Below are 18586 nucleotides of genomic sequence, written 5' to 3'. Positions count from 1 at the left end.
CTTACTCGTTGATGGACTCACTCACTCTGAGCTCCTGCACTGGGGCAGCAGCTTGAAAGGTACCAGGGACACATAGGGAGGAACTAAATTGTCTGGCTTCAAGGCAAGGACTAGAGAAGCAGCTTTCTCCAAGACAAAAGTGCTGGCAGAAGCCATTGTTCCTTTACTGAGTCCTCCCCCTACCCAGCCTACATGTACAGGTGGCTGCCAGATCTGAGTCTCCATCAACCTGATTAACAATGTTTGCTCTGCCCTGGTAATTCCCTGAAACCCTGCCCCTCCTCCCCAACTTGAGGTCCCCCACAAGCCACTTCCAGTGGCTTTTCTATACAAACAGTCTGTCTTGGCTCATGCTATGAACTAAAATATTCATAAACCCCAAAAAAGCAGCATCTGGCCTCATGTGCTAAATAGCCCCAAAGCAGGCACTAGTGGCAGCTGGCCTCAGTTTGCAGCTTAGCCTCTCCCAGGCACCTGAACATTCAGCACAACAGCAACCATCTGCAGATCACTTTGTAGTTCATACCAAGAGGCTCTGGACAGGGCACAGGCAGTGGCTGACCTTGGCCTGCAACAGATTCTCTCCCAAGAGGCCCCAGAACAAACACTCCTGGTGGCCAGCTTCAGACAACACCAGAGCATCACCCAACCGTTCCACAAAAGACACACCTTAAGGGCAGACTGGGCAGGCACCAGAGCCCTGCTAAAGCAAATCCTGATCCATAGGGTCAGCCCGTGAACAACAGCTTCTCCACTATAGTCAAAGCCAGTCCACACACCCAGTCAATCTGAGGGTCAATCCCTCCCATTGATGTGTAAATAGCAACCATGGCTCAACTACAGAACGAGGACAAACACAACCCACACAAGGGACATACCTGGAGCACCAGGCTCAACTGACCAGGGAGACTGTGTCACTGGGCCCCAAAGGACACCTACTACAAGATTAGGAGACATAGCAGCTCTACCTAATACATAGAAACAAACACAGGAGGCTGCTAGAAAGGGGAAACAAATAAACATGTCCCAAATGAAAGAACAGAAAAATGCTCCAGAAAAAGAGCTAAATAAAATGGAGACAAGCAATCTACTAGACAGAGTTCAAAACGCTGGTTATAGGATGTTCAGTGATCTCAATGAGAACTTCAACAAAGAGCTAGGGAACACAAAAATGGAGAGAGAAAACATAAAAAAGAACCAGTCAGAAATGAAGAATGCGATAATAGAAATGAAGAATACATTAGAGGGAATCAACAATAGATTAGATGAAGCAGAGAATCAAATGAGAGACTTGTAAGATAAGGTCGCAGAAAATATCCAATCAGAACAGGAAAAACAAACAATAATCCAAAAAACTGAGGATAGTTTAAGGGCCCTCTGGGACAACATCAAGTATAATAATATTCACATTATAGAGATACCAGAAGGACAAAAGAGAGAGCAAAGAATTGAAAGCCTATTTGAAGAAAAAATTACTGAAAACTTGCTTAACCTGGTGAAGGAAATAGACATACAAGCCCAGGAAGTTCAGAGAGTCCCAAACAGACAAACCCACACCAAGACACATTATAATTAAAATGGCAAAGGTTAAAAACAAGGAGAGAATCTTAAAAGCAGCAAGAGAAAAGCGGTTAGTTACCTACAAGGGAGCTCCCATGAGACTGTCAGCTGATTTCTCAACAGAAACTTTGCAGGCCAGAAGGGATTGGCAGGAAATATTCAAAGTGATTAAAAGTTAGGATCTACAACAAAGGGTACTCTACCCAAAAACATTATCATTTAAAATCGGACAGATAGAGCTTCCCAGACAAGAAAAAACTAAAGGAGTTCATCACCACTAAACCAGTATCACAAAGAATGTTAGAGGGACTTCTTTAAGACAGGAAGAAAAAAAAGATCAAAATTATGAATTATAAAATGGCAATAGCTACATATCTATCAACAATTACTTTAAATGTAAATGGATTTAATACTCCAATCAAAACATATGGTGGCTTTTGGTGGTTACCAGAGCGTAAGGGTGTTGGAGGGTGGGGGATGAGGGTGAGGGGGATCAAATGTATGGTGATGGAAGGGGAGCTGACTCTGGGTGGTGAACACACAGTGTGATTTATGGATGATGTGATACAGAATTGCACAACTGAAATCTATGTAATTCTACTAACAATTGTCACCCCAATAAATTAAAAATAAATTAAAAAAAAAAAAAAACATATGGTGGCTAAGAATGGATAAGTAAACAAGACCATAAAATTCTGCCTACAAGAGACTCACTTCAGATCAAAAGACATACACAGACTGAAAGTAAAGGGAAAGCATATTGTGCTGAGCAGAGGAAGTCAGACAAGAGAAAGACAAATGTTGTGTGAGTTCACTTGTATGTGGACTCTAGAGAACAGGATAAACAAATAAACAAAACAGAAACAAGCTCATAAATACAGAAAGCATTTTGATGGTTGCTGGATTCAGAAGGTGGGATGGGTTAAGGGGGAGGGGATTAAAAGGTACAAAGTGGTAGTTACAAAATAGTTATGGGGAAGTAGGGTATAGCATGGCAATAGAGTCAGTAGTCTTGTAATACTACATATAGTGTCAAATGTATACTGCATTTATTGGGGTGATCACTTAGTCGAAATGTCTAACTACTGTGCTGTACACCTGAAACTAATATAATATTGTATGTCAACCGTAATTTAAAAATATTTTTTAAACCTAAATTTCTAAAACACGGCATAGTTAAATAATTTGAGTATTCCATAAGTTGGAACAAATACAGCTAATGCAGTTTGTGTGTGTCAAGGATATTTGACATGAAAGAAAGTACTTGATATAATATTGGGTGAAAATATAGGACAGAAAATTATACATAGTATGATTTTAATGTTATAATTGTGTATAAAATCCAGAGAGAAATATATGTAACCATTAGGAATGGTCACTGTTGACTGGTCATTCTAGTATTATTTTTAGACTTCTCTAAAGTTTTCTAGTTTTTTACAAATGAAGTGAACTACTTCTATAACCAGGGAAAGGATGATATTTAAAATAAATGGATTTGTTGGTTTGGACGCAAAGTCAATCAACCAAAACAGGGCCAAGTAGAAACAATATCTATTAACTCTGGAAGCACAGTTCAGCATTGTGTGTTATTATCAAAGGATAGATTATCTAGTTGACACCTTAGTCCTTAAAAGGGTGAGACACTGGACAAGAACATTTCAATGAAGGAGTCAGGAATGATAAACCCAGCCAGAGTACCCAAGGAAAGAACAACAGGGGACTGGGAACAGGAGCCCTGTAAGTACTGACGGTGTATTTCACTAACTCTCCTGTCTAAAGAGACCTCTAATTTTTTGCTTTTTTGACCCATAATTTAACTTTCAGTAGACCTCATTTCCTTCCCTGGGTCATAAGGATTTGTTGTTCTTGGAAAGCTTCTTAATATGTGCCCACTTTTAAATATGGGCCTCACCTAGGAGAGGAAAGAAATTTAGACCACTCCAATGTGAGTTAGAAAGGAAAAAGAAAACGGAGAGTTTGGCTTTTGAACAGGACAGCAAAGCAGTTTCCTGGGTGTGCTTTAAGTTTCCTGGAAATCCAGGTGAAGCCAATGGGCAGGGAAAGAGGGGCTTGACTTCCTCACTTCCCCTACAGCCACTCTGCAGCTTATATTTTGAGATATCTCTTAAGAACTCTTTCGAAACAAGAACTCTGAAACTAAAAACAAACTCTCTGAGCTCAATCATGTGGTATCGATCTACCTAGCAATTAGCTGCCATATCCATATCCTCTAGTCCGTGCTTCTGTAATTCATGTTCTCCATTTTATAAATGCCAACCTCAGGTTCATTCTGAGAGGTGCCCTTTTTAAAAATTGAGCCAGCTGGCATCACAGTGGAAGTGCCAAAAAGGAACCATATATAAGTAATATGGTTGGTGCCTGGACCCACCTCCTCTTCAAAATGATCAAATAAAACCTGAAGAATAGAGATATCAACTGGAGTTTATATTCTGACATGTAGACATTTCTACATTGCCTGTAAGTCCCTCCCACATGGATTCAAACCCGCCTTCTCCCAGTCTTAGGTTCCATCTCAACAGAACTATACTTAATATAGCTGCAAATGTTATCCATTCCATTAAGAACCAACCACTTTCCTTCCCCAGTCAGAGCCCTAGGTATTCGTGCTATGATTATTACATATTTTCCATCATTTGTCCAATACTTTAAAGATACAGACATCACCAGAAATAATTTTTTAAGTTAATTATGCCCTAGGAACACTTACCCATACAGTGTACTGAGGCTCCAAATTACCACAGTCCTTTGCAAATATGTAAGAACAGTTTCCTGGGAAATAATAGTAGATGCCATCAAAAGTTTCAAAGTGGTACTGTCCCCAGGTTTTGCAAATCCCGTCTCTGCCATTGCCCATGTTTGGCACTGAAAAGAAATAGGATAATACTTAGTAGAATAAAATAAATTACACCTCTTTCTGGCAAGGTTCAGTCATGGTAAGTAATTCTATTTCATTAAAATAAATATTTTCTTCTTTGGTGGTCAATATCACTGGAAGAAATAACTAACATAAAATTACTAGTTTCTCTCAAAACTATAAAACTCTCCTGAAGAAAAACATGGTCTCCAAGTTGTTCTGAGGAAAGGATCGATGTTAGAAATTTCTGTAATTTTTATTTCCAAAGAAGACTCTGAAAGAAAGGAAGAGTAGAGAGAATGATACAGTAAAAGATGATAATGATAAAGCAATATAATGGCTCAGAAAAGAAAATGTTACCACTGAATGTCCTAAAATTAGCCTAAGCAGCACGAGTGTTCCAGTATCCATAATTTTTCCAACAATATTGTAATAGAACCCAGGGAAAAATAACCAGCCAAAAAACCATGTTTATATTTATAGGGATGGGGACCATTAGTCATCCAAAGTATGCTGGAATTTAAGACCTCAAATTGGCCAAATTTTAGGCAATGTTTGTCTTAAATCATATAACTTCATCTCCTATTTTCTTCATGCCTACGTCTCTTCTTACCCTTGTGGATAGCCCTCTGTTCTATTTTGATTGCCTAGATTCTTCCCTTTAGAATAATGTGAATATCAATGACATTTATTGAGCACTCAATATGTGTAAAATATTTTAATACCCACTATAGGGAGCAGAATTTTTACTTAAGTTTAGTCTTGGACAACTTTGGCCCTTTTAGGAAAAAAACACAGTGATTTATTATTCACACAGTCTTCTCTGTTGTGTTAGCCTCCTCCTCTAGATTGTAATCTCCAGGAGAATTGGAACATGTCTATATTATTCACTATCATATCCCCAGTGCTTAGCCTGGGATCTAGTAGATGCTCAATAAATACTCATTACACAAATGAATATTTATTGATCATTATTGACATAGGATCCTAACCTAGACACTGTGGGTAAAAATATTTTTTAAGAACCCTCTGCTTTGAAGAGTTCCCAATATTATTTCTATTTTATTTACAGACTGTCCAATTAATTCAAAGTCAAAAAGAATGTGTGGCTCCAAATAACAAATCTCATTTATCAAGCAAAAGAGACGAATGACAACCTGGTTTTAATGGAGTAGTACCACCTACAGTGGTAGAAAATGCTTGAGGAAATAGTAGAGATAAGTGAAAAAGGAAAGTGGGCATATCTATTTTCTTTTACAGTGTTTCTGAATTACTGGGAATGAATTGTGAGCACTCAAGTTAATATACAATATGATTGTTCCAACGCCCTGGATGAATGGTAATATAGCAAATTATGCCCTCATGTTTTCTTCAGCATCTCGTAATTCTCTCATAAGTATTCCTGAAACTTACCAATCTGGCACCTTGTCCCAAGTGCCTGAAATATTTGACAGTCACATGTACCAGTCTTGGAACAGAAAGCACCGTTAAGGCATTCATGAGGACAAGAACCTGAGGAGCAAAAAAGAAAAATGTTATCTCCTGGCGTGCATCGGTTCTTATAAACATAATATGTCAAGATTTAGCTTGGACTAACTGTTACCACTATTAATTCAAACAGAACCCTGGGTTGCTTGCCCTGATGAGCTAAAGAATTAAGCCCATCAAGTCTTTATCTAGTTCATTTCGTTATGTGTGCTGTGAAACAAGAAAGACAGGCTTTCACATCTCAAACTACTCTGAGAGCAAAGGTTAGCCTCCTTCAAGCAATTGAAAGGTCAAGTTCCCATGTAAGGAATCCCTGTCCCAGATGATGAGAACCAGAACTATACAAGCTGCAGATGATGGTGCTGATGGAGTTGGGCACAGGATGCTCGTCCGAGGGGTTTCTTCCCCAGGAGCAAGTGCTCTATTGAAGAAGAGCGTGCATCATTAGCTAGAGGGATCAGGCAGAGTATAAAACTCAAAAGGAAACTCCCATTTTGTAAGAGAATGATTAAGCATTTCATTTGAAGTTTGAGCATTAATCCTCGGGCTCAATTACAAATGACGCATTTTTTTTCTGACTTGTATTTAATTCTACTGGGACAGAAGCCGAAGTCACTGCTGGTTGTCACCAAAAATATTCTTTCTTTCACGGAAGGAAAAATCGCCCCTAAGGGTTATGTTGAAAAGAGGAAGCAAGAAACTATGAGCTCCTGCGTGAGTTTTGAAAACACAGATGAATCACAGTGAAAATTTTTCTTCTAATAAGGAGAGGACAAGAGGCAACTGGCAAAACTCAAGAAAGAAGGACTTAAGTAACACATCAAGAGAACTAGAGGATATCTTTGAGTCGATATAAGATATTACTAAAGATTGGACCTCCTGGAGTATGTTAAGGTCAGGAAGGCACTTATCTAACTGCAGTAATTTAACCATAGTTCTGCCAAAGGCAAGAATTAGGAAATCCTATTATCCTTCCACCTTAAGACCAATTGATCTAAATTTTCTCTTTACCTTTAAAAATGGACAACTCTCTAAGTGGGATATCTTAACTGAAGAAAAATGAGCTGTTTCAACTTTGATCATAAATACAGGTAAAAACAAGAATGTTTTCCATAAACTTAAATGCAGTCTTTCTTCCTTAAGGCACAAAACTCTTTAAATTTTATCTTATATCACAATTTTGCATTTTTCCAATGAATAAATGCCTAAATATCTAAACAAATGTATCTCCTTCAAACATTTATAGCTCTCTTTATTCTCCTGAAATCAAATACCAAGCCAAAAATAGTCAGAAATCCTTGTTATTTACAACGAAAAACTCAAATTTCAAACTACGGTCAGCATTCTGCTTAATGGAAATGGGAAATTGATAAACAAAAATAGGATGTCGAGGGATCAGGGAGCAAGTAATTGCTGTAGAAAATAAAGTTTCTGATACCAGTGATATCTCTCCTGGTCATGTAGTTATCAGCTTTCTCTAAGTCTTTAACCCTGTTTATTTCCAAAAATAATTACAATTTCTATGTGAAGTGAACCTAAACTATTACTAAGTATTATTATCACCCTGGCTCAGTTCCCTTCATCCATTATACGGAAGTAATAAAGACTTAATTCAATATATCCCCTTTTGAGAAAACAAATACAAACACATAGATGTAGCACTGACCTTTTATTTTGCTCTCACCCCAGTTAATAGCTTCATGGAAGAAATATCGTGGAGAAGTTGCTTCAAACTTTGAAAGAAAGAAAGAAGAATTCAAAAGAGGTGGATTATTTAATTCAAGCCAAACAAGCAAGCAAATTAGAAGATCTGAAAAATAATGACAAATACAGAAATTATAACATACTGACTTTCTATTTGGTTAGTGAGGCAAACTTGATGAGGCAGAAATGGCTGCTCAGGGGTTGTGGGTTTGCCTCATCGATGACTTTCACAAGTTCTTTATCCTCTCTGACCTCAGTTCTTCTGCCTCCCTATCCTCCTTGGAAAAGAGCCTAGCTGGAGTCTAATTTTTGCATTAACTGACTGCTCTGCCTGCAGAAATAGCAGTTCTCTGATACTCCAAGTGCGATGGGTCTGGTGAAAATGAATGGGGCCAATGACCCAATGATGACGTCCCCACTGCCTACAGACCCATCTGTGAAGACATCATCCACAGAAGCTCCTGCTGCTGCAGTGTGAGTGTCACCCTCACTCCCCAAAGAGCTGACACTTAACAGTCATAGAACATTTAAATATATTTTTATAGACCACAAGGCACTTTAGGGTAGTAGTTACAAGCATGAGTTAGAAAATCAGACAGACCTGGACTGGAGTCCTGATTCTGACATTACTTACTCTTAGGCAAGTTTCTTAAACTCTTAGCGCCTCCTTTAACTTATCTGCAAAAAGGGAACAATGGTACCTACTTCATTGTGTAGTAATAACAATAAATAAAACAACATAGGTAAAGATTCCTGCATAGTGCCTCACACAGAGAAGATTAGCAAGAAAGAGATTTATATCAATCTAAGCAACCCAGATAAAACCTTAAGATCTTTAGAGGTCAATACCCTGTTTCCCCAAAAATAAGAGCTAGCCGGACAATCAGCTCTAATGTGTCTTTTGGGGCAAAAATTAATATAAGACCCAGTATTGTATTATATTATATTATATTATATTATATTATATTATATTACATTACATTATACTATATTATATAAGACTGGGTCTTATAGTAAAACAAGACCAGGTCTTATATTAATTTTTGCTCTAAAAGACGCATTAGAGCTGATTGTCCAGCTAGGTCTTATTTTCAGGGAAACACTGTATAGATTAGTAGCAAATAATTACTAAAGCAAAGGATTACTAAAACTAATCAATTACAGATTTTTATTCCAACTCAATGCCAAGTATGTGTATGGTCTAGGGCAATGTCCTTTCCAATAGCATTTTTACATTCACCCAGTATTTGCTACATAATTGTCAAATAGAGTACCAGAGGATGTTAGAAAAATTGGAAAGGGGGAAGGAAAAGAAAAAGGGGGAATAAGGAATGTGATTTCAAGTACAGTGTCCTTTCTCAACATATTCTGGTCTCCTTGCTACATGTAAAGTTTTATTTTGGCATTTTCTAACACAGTACTTTTTCTTTTAACAGTCAAACCTGCCCCATGCCAGATAAAAGAACTCCCACACTCACCAATTCAAGACTCCTTTCTAAACTCCATGGTTCCAAGTTCATTGTTTCCTGCTTTCATTCCTCCTGGGTTTTATCCTCACTGATTCATTTTCCCTTTTTGCTCTTTCCTCTCTCTTCAAACTAAGTCAGACTCACAATAGTCTGTGACCATGATTCCTCCAAGACAGCAAGTTTTATTCTCTCTTCAGCCATATTGTTTCTACCGGCCTAAATCTAACACAACCACCAATATTACTGGGCACCAAAATCTTCTTACTTTGGCTCCAACGAATCATCTCTGATGCTCACTAAAAGTGTACAGTGACCAACTCTACCTCATACCAGCTTATAACCTTGAACAAATTATTTAACCCGCTCAGCCTCAGTTTTCCAATCTATAAAATGAAATAACAGTAATGGCCTCACAGCACTGCGAGGATTAAATGAAATGGGATAAATAAAACACCAAGAATAGTGCCAATGCACATAATAAGGGTTATAAACATGTTACCTATTTTGTTCTTAGGCAAAAACTGAATACAATGGATAATACTAAACTAAAGCAAGAATATATAACTTGTCTTTTGCTCCATATCCTCTCACTACCCAGCACAACTAGGTATGACTACCTAGAATACCAGTCTCCTGGTTACCACGTCATCCTACCACAGCACTCCATGCATCATGCTACAACATTTCACCAATGCTAAGACATGACACATAGCTTTTAATTTTTTAGCAGATCTGAGTTCAGAATGGCACTTACATTTAAAATTGTGAGTATTTTTCATTTTTATGTCATATAAATAATGGCAAAATTTGATGGTGTCTTCTATTCAATGAACAAGTTACACAGAAATGACTTCTTTACAGGTCTACCTCCATTAGACATTGAGTTTCTATGTAACGAGCACTGCTATTCATGTTTATATTTCTAGCATGATCCCTGGATGTCATCAACAAACCAACTAAACTGAAAATAGACATTATTCAGATGGGTGTGATCTGCCTCCCAAGGCTGTTTAGAACAATGACTGGGGAAAAAAAAAAAAAAAAAGATTGGGAAAGAAAAAAAAAAAGTTCTGTTGCTACCCTTCCCCACATCCTCTCAGACCACCTGCAACTTCACCTGCATCTGGATTTCTATGCACATTGAGACCCTCCAACTTCAAGCACTGGTTTCTTTCTATCTCTGCCTGAGGGCAGAATACAAGCAGGACAGAACGCATAAAGTGCCTTTCAGGGGATTGAAGGCTACCCTCAACCAAGGAGAGACAGGAGTTGGTAGATGAGCACCCCAGTTTTCCCCATCCCTTGGAGAAACAATTCTCCAACACATTTTAGACAGCTCCTCAGAGGGACCCCACAAGACTAAGCCCGAGATGTCTAAAGGAGGAAGTCCCTCATTAACTCAGCTCTACTGGATTTTCTCCCTTTCTAGTCTCACTTTTTTCTCTCCCTCCCTGCACAGCCCAAATAAATTACCTGCATCTAAGTCTACATCTCAGCCCCTGCTTTCAGGAGAAGCATTTTGAAATGTAATGCAAATGCAAAAAAGATTCCAAGCAGTGGGTACATATATTCACATAGTGATAAAAAAGAACAGCCCATTCTTCCTCCTTGCTGATTACATCTCCACAGGAGGGTGAGAAGCACAGAGAAATACAGTCTTTAGATGAGAAATCACTGCAGGGAACAAATACACCATTGAGAGAAATCTGTGTCTACCCTTTCTTTCCTCATTGTTCATCTCACTGCTCACATATTTCTGAATCCTTACTTACACAGATATCTATCCATCAGGGTTCTGTCTTCCTAGAGCAGGGGAGTGAATCTGTGAACAAGAATGGCCTTATAACATGAAATTTCAATCCTAAACAATGATTCTGACTTCATTGCCATTCTTTAACATTTCTCCTTTTAAAATTTCTTCAAATATTAAATACTTTTGATGCATATTCTCTAGCTACAGGAAATAAAAGGGAAAGTGTCCTGCTCTTCAGTTTCTCTAAAAGGAAAATCAAGACAAGGTAAGTGCATTCCTCTCTTATTAACAAAAGGGAGGTAGTAACATAACTGCTTTGGAGTAAATTATACAAATTCTAAAGACATCTAAACGGACAATAGTAATGGACAATAACTCCACCAATAGGTCACTTCATGTGACAACCGTAGGTTATATCTCACAGGTTCTTCAATCTACTGGGTTCACCAGAACACAGTTTTTCTCAAAATTGGATTTTCAACTGAGTCATGCTGATGTCTTTTTGCGGTTAATATGGTCCACTGGCAAATGTACTTAAAATTTCTCAGAAAAAAATCATTTAACCAATTCACATGATATGTATGCACTCAAATACACAAACTCCTTTTAAAAGAATTTCCATTCCATAGATAATTCTTTACTTTTCTAGTACAAAAATGATCTCTGCTCTTAGTTCTGTCTTCTAAATTGTCACAACAGCGTATCAAATCCGTATTCAATTCTCTATAATTAACACCAAAAAACATAAAAATTCAGGTATATACCAGAAAATGCCAGCAGAAATTGATTGCATTTCAGCATTTGACCAAGGCCTCCTTGAATATATAAGTTATTTGCTATATAAATATATAAATACTCAAATCATATTACTTTCCAAAACACAAAAAGAAAAAGCCTTTAAGTTAGGATTCTCTATTTTGCCGTCTATTTTTTACAGAGAAATGCTCTTTAAAATCCATCCATTTGAACATTCCAACCATAGTTTGAAGATATTGCAATTATGTTATCCAATATCCTTTATATAAAGGGGCCCAGGAAGCAAAAAAACCTCCTCAGGTTCAGTGCTAACCCATCCCTCCAAAAAAACAAAACAAAAAAAAGAGGTTGCCTCTCCAGAAGTGCCTGTAATTTAGATTTATCAGACAATATGAAAGCTGTTTGTCAGGACACCAGGGAATCTCTGATGCCCTTTTGCAGAATTTAACTCAGATCATTTACACCTTTCTCTGTCCTGTGTGGTTGTATTTGTTCTATTGTCATTGTTCTAACTAATATTGTGCTTAATTTTTAAACCCACTGAGATTTTCTGGCAAGTAGATGAGATTAAAGCTCCCACCAATGCTGTGAGCCTATCAGTAGGAAACTGAGGTGAATAGCAAAAAAAGCATTTGACCATAAACAAATAAAAGTGAACTGAGCATGAATTTGAGGGTCGCAAAAAAGATGTTAGAGAAGTTACTTGGCCTCTTCCTCCTCCTTCCTGTCTTGTTTTTAGCATTTCATTCCCCTCCACAAAGGTCTCATTGTTGAAGTGACAGCAGAGTCCCGAAACAGAATGGATTATTTCTCTACATCTCTCTCCATCTGAGGCATAACCTACCTGTGCTGCTAAAAGAGCTCTTTTCTGTCGATTTTCATTAAACCCGTTTCTGGAAGAAAACAAAAAGAACTTGTATAGTCAAAGGGCCCAAGGCAACCTGAACAAGCCTTTCCCAAGAGAGAGCTGGTGTTTTCCTCCTGATTTCCATCACTTTATCAAAGAGGTCTTTCTTGGTTTAACATTTTAAAAGTCCCCCTCCCCCTTTCGGAGGGGTTAGATTTGGGTGGTGGAGCTTTCTCATTTTACAAAATTCAAGAGTGTCCCCAAATCTCTCCAGTCTCTGATGTAAACTGAATTTTAGGAAGGAACTTCAAGATAGAGAAATAAACAAAATAGTGTAATATTGTAGTGCCGATATTCATGATGTTTTTCTCCACATGACTTCGTAAAACTGCTGAGATAAGTATTCGCCAAGAGTACATTTATTTTTTTAAGCATATTTAATTCACTCCTTTTCCATGTTATAAAGGGAAGATCATCATTAATGTGAATAAGTACATCATACTGTGATTTCTCAGGATCAACTGAATAGAATTCTGTTTTTCACTAAGCAGATCAGTTTAGTCCAAAAAATGATTTTCATTATTTACTGCTAGAACAATTTTATTCTTTTTATCTTTAAAAAATGCTTTACTCTATGTTAAGATGCAGTACATTTGTAATCACCAATGTACTTGTAATTGTAAAGAGCAATGTACTTCGATAATAACAATATAAAAGGGGAAATTATTGAGTATAACTTCTTTATAAATCTTCAAAGTGCAAGTAATTTCCCCTTAGTATATACAGTCTTTGGTCACCACCAGAACTCCCTGTAAAATTATCATAAAAGGAAATATTGTTGCTTCATAAATCTGACCTGAATGGCTGATAATTTTTAATTTGTGGAACTATTCTGAAGAACTACATATTATGCCCTAATTTTGTAAAATATTTCATTTATTTTTTTTATAAACACATATAGTTATCTGCTGCAATTCTTATTAACTTTATGGGTTAGAGGACATAAAGGACAAGAAATACTCACTTGGATGTTTCTGTCAAGATGGATGATGCACAAATATATCCTGCCAGAGATGAATATATATAAGAATAAAATATATATATAGAAACATCTTGGTCACATATTCTGATTATTAAACAGATCACTTTAACCTAAATTCAAAAACTTGGACTGAGTTTTCCTGTTATTTATTTTGCATCTTCTAAAGGATTTCGACCAGCAAATTCCCTGTGAGACATCAGAGTGACTGGTAACTCAGAAAGAAGGAGTAGTGTACCTAGATTTACACAGAGACATGATACAGTAAAACAAGCACCAGACTTGGAATCAGAGATCCAAGCTGCCCTCTTGGTCTTACCCTTAGTAAATGCTAAGCTTAAGCAAGCTACCATACACATCACAAAATAATGGTGGTCACCTCCAAAGTCCACTCCAGCTCTCAATTTTCTATGACATTTTCTCCTTGGAGTTTCAGTCACTACTAGGGTTAAAAGATAGCACCTGTGACCTCTCTAGTCTTTTATACTTCAGTAATTTCTCTCTCTTTCCCTTGCAAGCTCCAAAATACACAGTCCTTTTCAGGGATTAGAAACTAACAAGCGAATGTAAATAAATGCTTTCCCCATAAAAATGTTATAAAAATTAATTTATAAATAAAATGGCTATTAAAATAATTGAAAATCAATTCTTAGCACCAAATGTTAAAGTCCTTCTTAAGACATCTTTTTACTGTTCTTTGGGTTACTGGCATGAAGAAAGTTGAAAAACTCAATATCTCTTTATTTATTATAAAATTGCATATGTTTAAATTACACCGACATCTATTTTAAATCATCTTTCAGAAGAGAGTTAGGATCAGAGCTTCTTTCAGCACAATTGCATATCATAATAAATGTATGATTTTAACATTTAAAGACTGAAAACAAAAACTAAGAGTCCCAAATTATCTACATTATTAAGAATTTTTAAAAAGATGATCTGGCTGTCATTTAGTATATATATATTTATTCTAATGACATCAAAGTTCTTTACAGTATAAGAAGAAACTATTCCTATCAGTTGCAAGAGAAACTGAAATAAAATGAAATAAGGTAAAAAATTGTATATGAGTTCTTACCTTGTAATGAAAGCAGTATATGAAGCAAGAATATACTCCAAGGTATCATTAAATTGAGTTTTCTCACAATGTTCATTTCAGTGTAGACTTTCTCCCTGAAATGTAACCAAATTATTGGTTTTTACTATGATGGCATCTTAGAAGGATGCGTATCTGTACTCAAATTCTTATAAATATAACTTTGTAATACAGTAATTCATAAAGGAATTCCCGTCTTTCTAACTACATACAGCATCTGAAGCTTTAGAACTTGCAGGCACCCCTTTGGCTGAGTCTCTCATTAGTAATGCATGGCAGCTTCTTACCTGAGCCCGTATTAGTTACACCCTATCCGACTTCGGCACATCATATGCCTTTTCAGCCTATATTAGCCTGTCATAACTTCTAAAGCAGCATCAAAACAAAAAACAAAAAAACTATTATCTACTGATCTCGTAAAAGGTCATCATTATTCCTGATTGTTCATCTATTCTCTGAGTTTTGTGCAAAAAATAATTACTGTCTTTTGAAAAGCCTGAAGTAAAATCCTATCAATAGTTCCTCGAATGTCTAGATGATCTCATAAATTTTGCTTTAAGAATGAAAAGTAAATTAAATTATGTGCATATATTTTCAACTCAAGACCCCCCTATAGTGTAGTTTAAGTTGATATATTCACATGCCCACAGATATTTCTGTTAAACATTCTGCAGCAAAAGTAGAAAATAACACATAAAGATGATATTGTAATATTTGACTTTAAAAAGAAAATAAAGTAACTCACCTAGCCCTGTACACCTTCCCTTCATACCTCATTTTTCCATCCTCTATGACAAATACCCCATTAGAAAACAAAGAAGGACTTCATATTCCAGCAGTAAGAACATGCTTCTCTGGAAGCAACTGACTACCTAGACTGGCTTCAGAGAAGAGCTTGCATATTCCATAGAGAGGATCTAAGCCCCATAAATCAGTGAAAACATGCTCATGTAGTGGATGCATATTTCTTATAGCAAATCCCATGAGTTACCTGCACTGTTAACAAACTCATTTAATAAATTGGGGCACAGCATTAACGAATGTCTAACTACACAGAAATTACCTTAGGAGACAAAAAAGCACACCAGCTCTTAACATCTTACACTCAGACACCTCTTCTGCAGTGACTTCCCAGTTTTTTCTGTGACGTATCCTTGACATTCTAATTATCTCGTGCCCAATGTCAATTGCATAAACAGTCCCTTTTCTATGTCCCAAATTCAGTGATCATTTTCTCTTGTTCTATATGATTTTAAACACGTTCCATCGCCTACATGATCACTAATTCCATGAGCCAAGAGAAAATATTTGCTTATAAATTCATGTTTTAAGCATGAAGACACACACAAATGTTACTAAAATTGTACGTAGCTATGTACCTATCACATACATACACACATACACAGATGTACACATGCACACTCACACACATACACGCTTGTACATGTACACTCATTTTAAAATTTTGATGGATAAATTTAAATAATTTAGGAATAGTATGTGTTTAATAAATATTTATTGAAAGGTTATTAATCATTACTCTTAAAGTAATTAGACTATTACTCTTCAATTGATTAGATAACAAATTAGCACAATTCTAAACAGATAGGCTTAATTATCTATAGTGACATCCTAAATATTGGTTCAAAAATATGTATCTACTCAACCACAATCAAAACTATAAAATATTCTAGATACTTAAGACGATGTGACTACAGAAAAAATTAAAAAGTTAAGCTTGAAATTTGTTTAAAGAATAATAATTTTCCTCCAAAGAAATTTTCAAATTAAGGGCAGCAATTTTGCTTATGCAGAATGCTCATTGACTCCCTGGAGAGGGTAGAAATGCACATAGCCAATATACGTTACTAAGTCCCCTCGTTAATTTACAATAATTTCTCTTGGTTTCAGAGTTTCCCATATACGTCAACCTAAAAATTAAAGAATGTATAAATCATACTTCAGGCTTATTTTTTTACCAATCTAGTAACTGCTTGACTTTTTCTTTAACTTAAAATTTTTCACAAGTGACACACATAGGGAAAAATCCCAAATGGAAACCAAAGTTAAATTTCATGGTTCAAAAAAATAAACATTTTGATAATAACTCATAGGTATTTCTAAACATTAAAGCCATGTGAAAAGCATTTAGTTCTAATATAAACGTAGATATTTTGTGTACTTAATTCAAATGTAATAACTGAACTTTTCGTCTCAAATTTCACACAATATCTTTAAACATTTTATTCAAAAGCATCACGGCCATTTTCACTGATTATGATTGAAAATTCCAAGATTATATCATCTGGCATTTTTGTTATAACTTGTTTTGTCTGGTAAAGAAAATCATAGAAATTATAACAGGAATTCTCAAGGTGACCATTCTTTTATAGATAGAGATTTAGTGTGTGCTATCTTTCTATTTCTCCTCCATCTGGGCTCATAGTAGGTAGGAGATTGGTAAAGGACAATGAACAATAGCAAAGAAAACAATAACAGAAATCCCAAGTTCTTTTTCAACTGACTACAATATGAACTCATTACGTTAAATGGTAGGCCGCATGAAAATAAGCAAAATAGACTTCCTTGAATAGCTATAATAGAACAGAGAGGTTAGATGAAAGATTGGACCCAGAGCCACAAAAAAAGGAATTTATGACTGTGCTACATGTAGTTAGTACTGTCAAAATTTAGTTGACAGCTTTTATATTTCATTCTACCCTGACAAAGGAACTTTGGCAAAAAGTGAGTCAGCTACTAGCTTGTGAAAAGATTAAGTTTAAGAAGTCTGAGGCGACCACGTAATTCAGGGAATAAACAGTTCCCTTTCTGCTACAAGAGCACTGCACATTTTCCCACATGGAACATGATCTTTAGAAAGTTGACACCTGACAGCCTATTGGCCTCAACACATTACATTAAAAACAATTGGCAAGAATGGGACAATGTTGGCCTTATAGTTTATATGTCAATGACAAAAATGAGGGGGTGGGGGCAGTATTTTTAATGAAGTTCATCATCCTTGGGAAAAATTCATTTCTTTGGTGATTTATCTAACATTCATTTTTCATTAATTGAGATCAAATCTAAAGTAGATAACATTTGATTCCCATCATATCACATTCTACTAGTGAAATGCAATTATTTCTCACTTGCTTTACTAAACCTAACACATTTCTCCTTCAGTGATTTTATGTTATCACTGAGCAAGCAAAAAGAATCCTATATCACTGACACGATTTTAACCGTGATGAATTTAACTGCCTTATTAAAAGATAGTTTTGCAGCATTCTGTTTATGCTTTCAAGGGGTGTGTTGCTTGGCAACTTCTGTTTTGTTTCATATAATTTAATTTACAAATGGCATCTATCTTAGCTTTTCTGAATAAAGACGTAATTATGTGTCATTAGCCATATCTGTGTTGGTCACGATTTCAATTAAAACCTCACCCTCAGAGGTTAATGTGTTATATTTTATAGGGACATTTATTTTTCAAGTTGCTATGGTGCCATTGATTTTTAATATCTAACAGATATCTTGAAAGAAGTAATATTCCTACAACAAAGTTTCCTCTTGTCAATACTTTAGCATCAAGTTCAAGGTATAATACCAATATTTCCTGCAGTTCTCTTCATTCTCTAAACTACTAGATCACTGTGCATTTATACTGTATAGTGTAATACATGATGCATTATATAGATATAACAATATAAAGTTGGTTTCTCATGTTTTCAATCCCATTTTATATTTTCAATCATTTTACATGTACTTATTTTAGACTTGCTGAGGGATAATGTTATTTGAATTTCTAGAGGAGGAGGGGATTCTAGCCTTGTTGTTTGACATGTCTGCTTCTCATACTCAGGGTAGATTACCTCATGAGTTTTGTCATTTTGAATTTTGGATCATGTCTGGTAGGGTATTTTCCATGGGAATTCCTTACTGCCAGGGTTAAGGATGTGCCCCTCCAAAAAATATTTTTCATCTACAAAAAAGAAT

General features: G+C 36.0%; 1 protein-coding gene across 1 annotated transcript in view; it reads right to left on the bottom strand.

The window, feature by feature from the left end:
- OTOGL (otogelin like) overlaps positions 1-15703 on the bottom strand; it is a 146966-nt gene extending 131263 nt beyond the window's left edge. Inside the window, 7 exon segments of the mRNA XM_033116163.1 lie at positions 4289-4443; positions 5849-5947; positions 7590-7656; positions 12450-12498; positions 13477-13516; positions 14570-14664; positions 15651-15703. Coding sequence (XP_032972054.1) covers positions 4289-4443; positions 5849-5947; positions 7590-7656; positions 12450-12498; positions 13477-13516; positions 14570-14664; positions 15651-15685 — 540 coding nt within the window. The 5' untranslated portion in view covers positions 15686-15703.
- Positions 15704-18586: the final 2883 nt, after the last annotated feature.

Source organism: Rhinolophus ferrumequinum, chromosome 10 (genome assembly GCF_004115265.2).
Source record: "Rhinolophus ferrumequinum isolate MPI-CBG mRhiFer1 chromosome 10, mRhiFer1_v1.p, whole genome shotgun sequence".
NCBI lineage: Eukaryota > Metazoa > Chordata > Mammalia > Chiroptera > Rhinolophidae > Rhinolophus > Rhinolophus ferrumequinum.
Note: the sequence above shows the minus strand (reverse complement) of the source record. Positions and strands in the feature narration are given on the sequence as shown.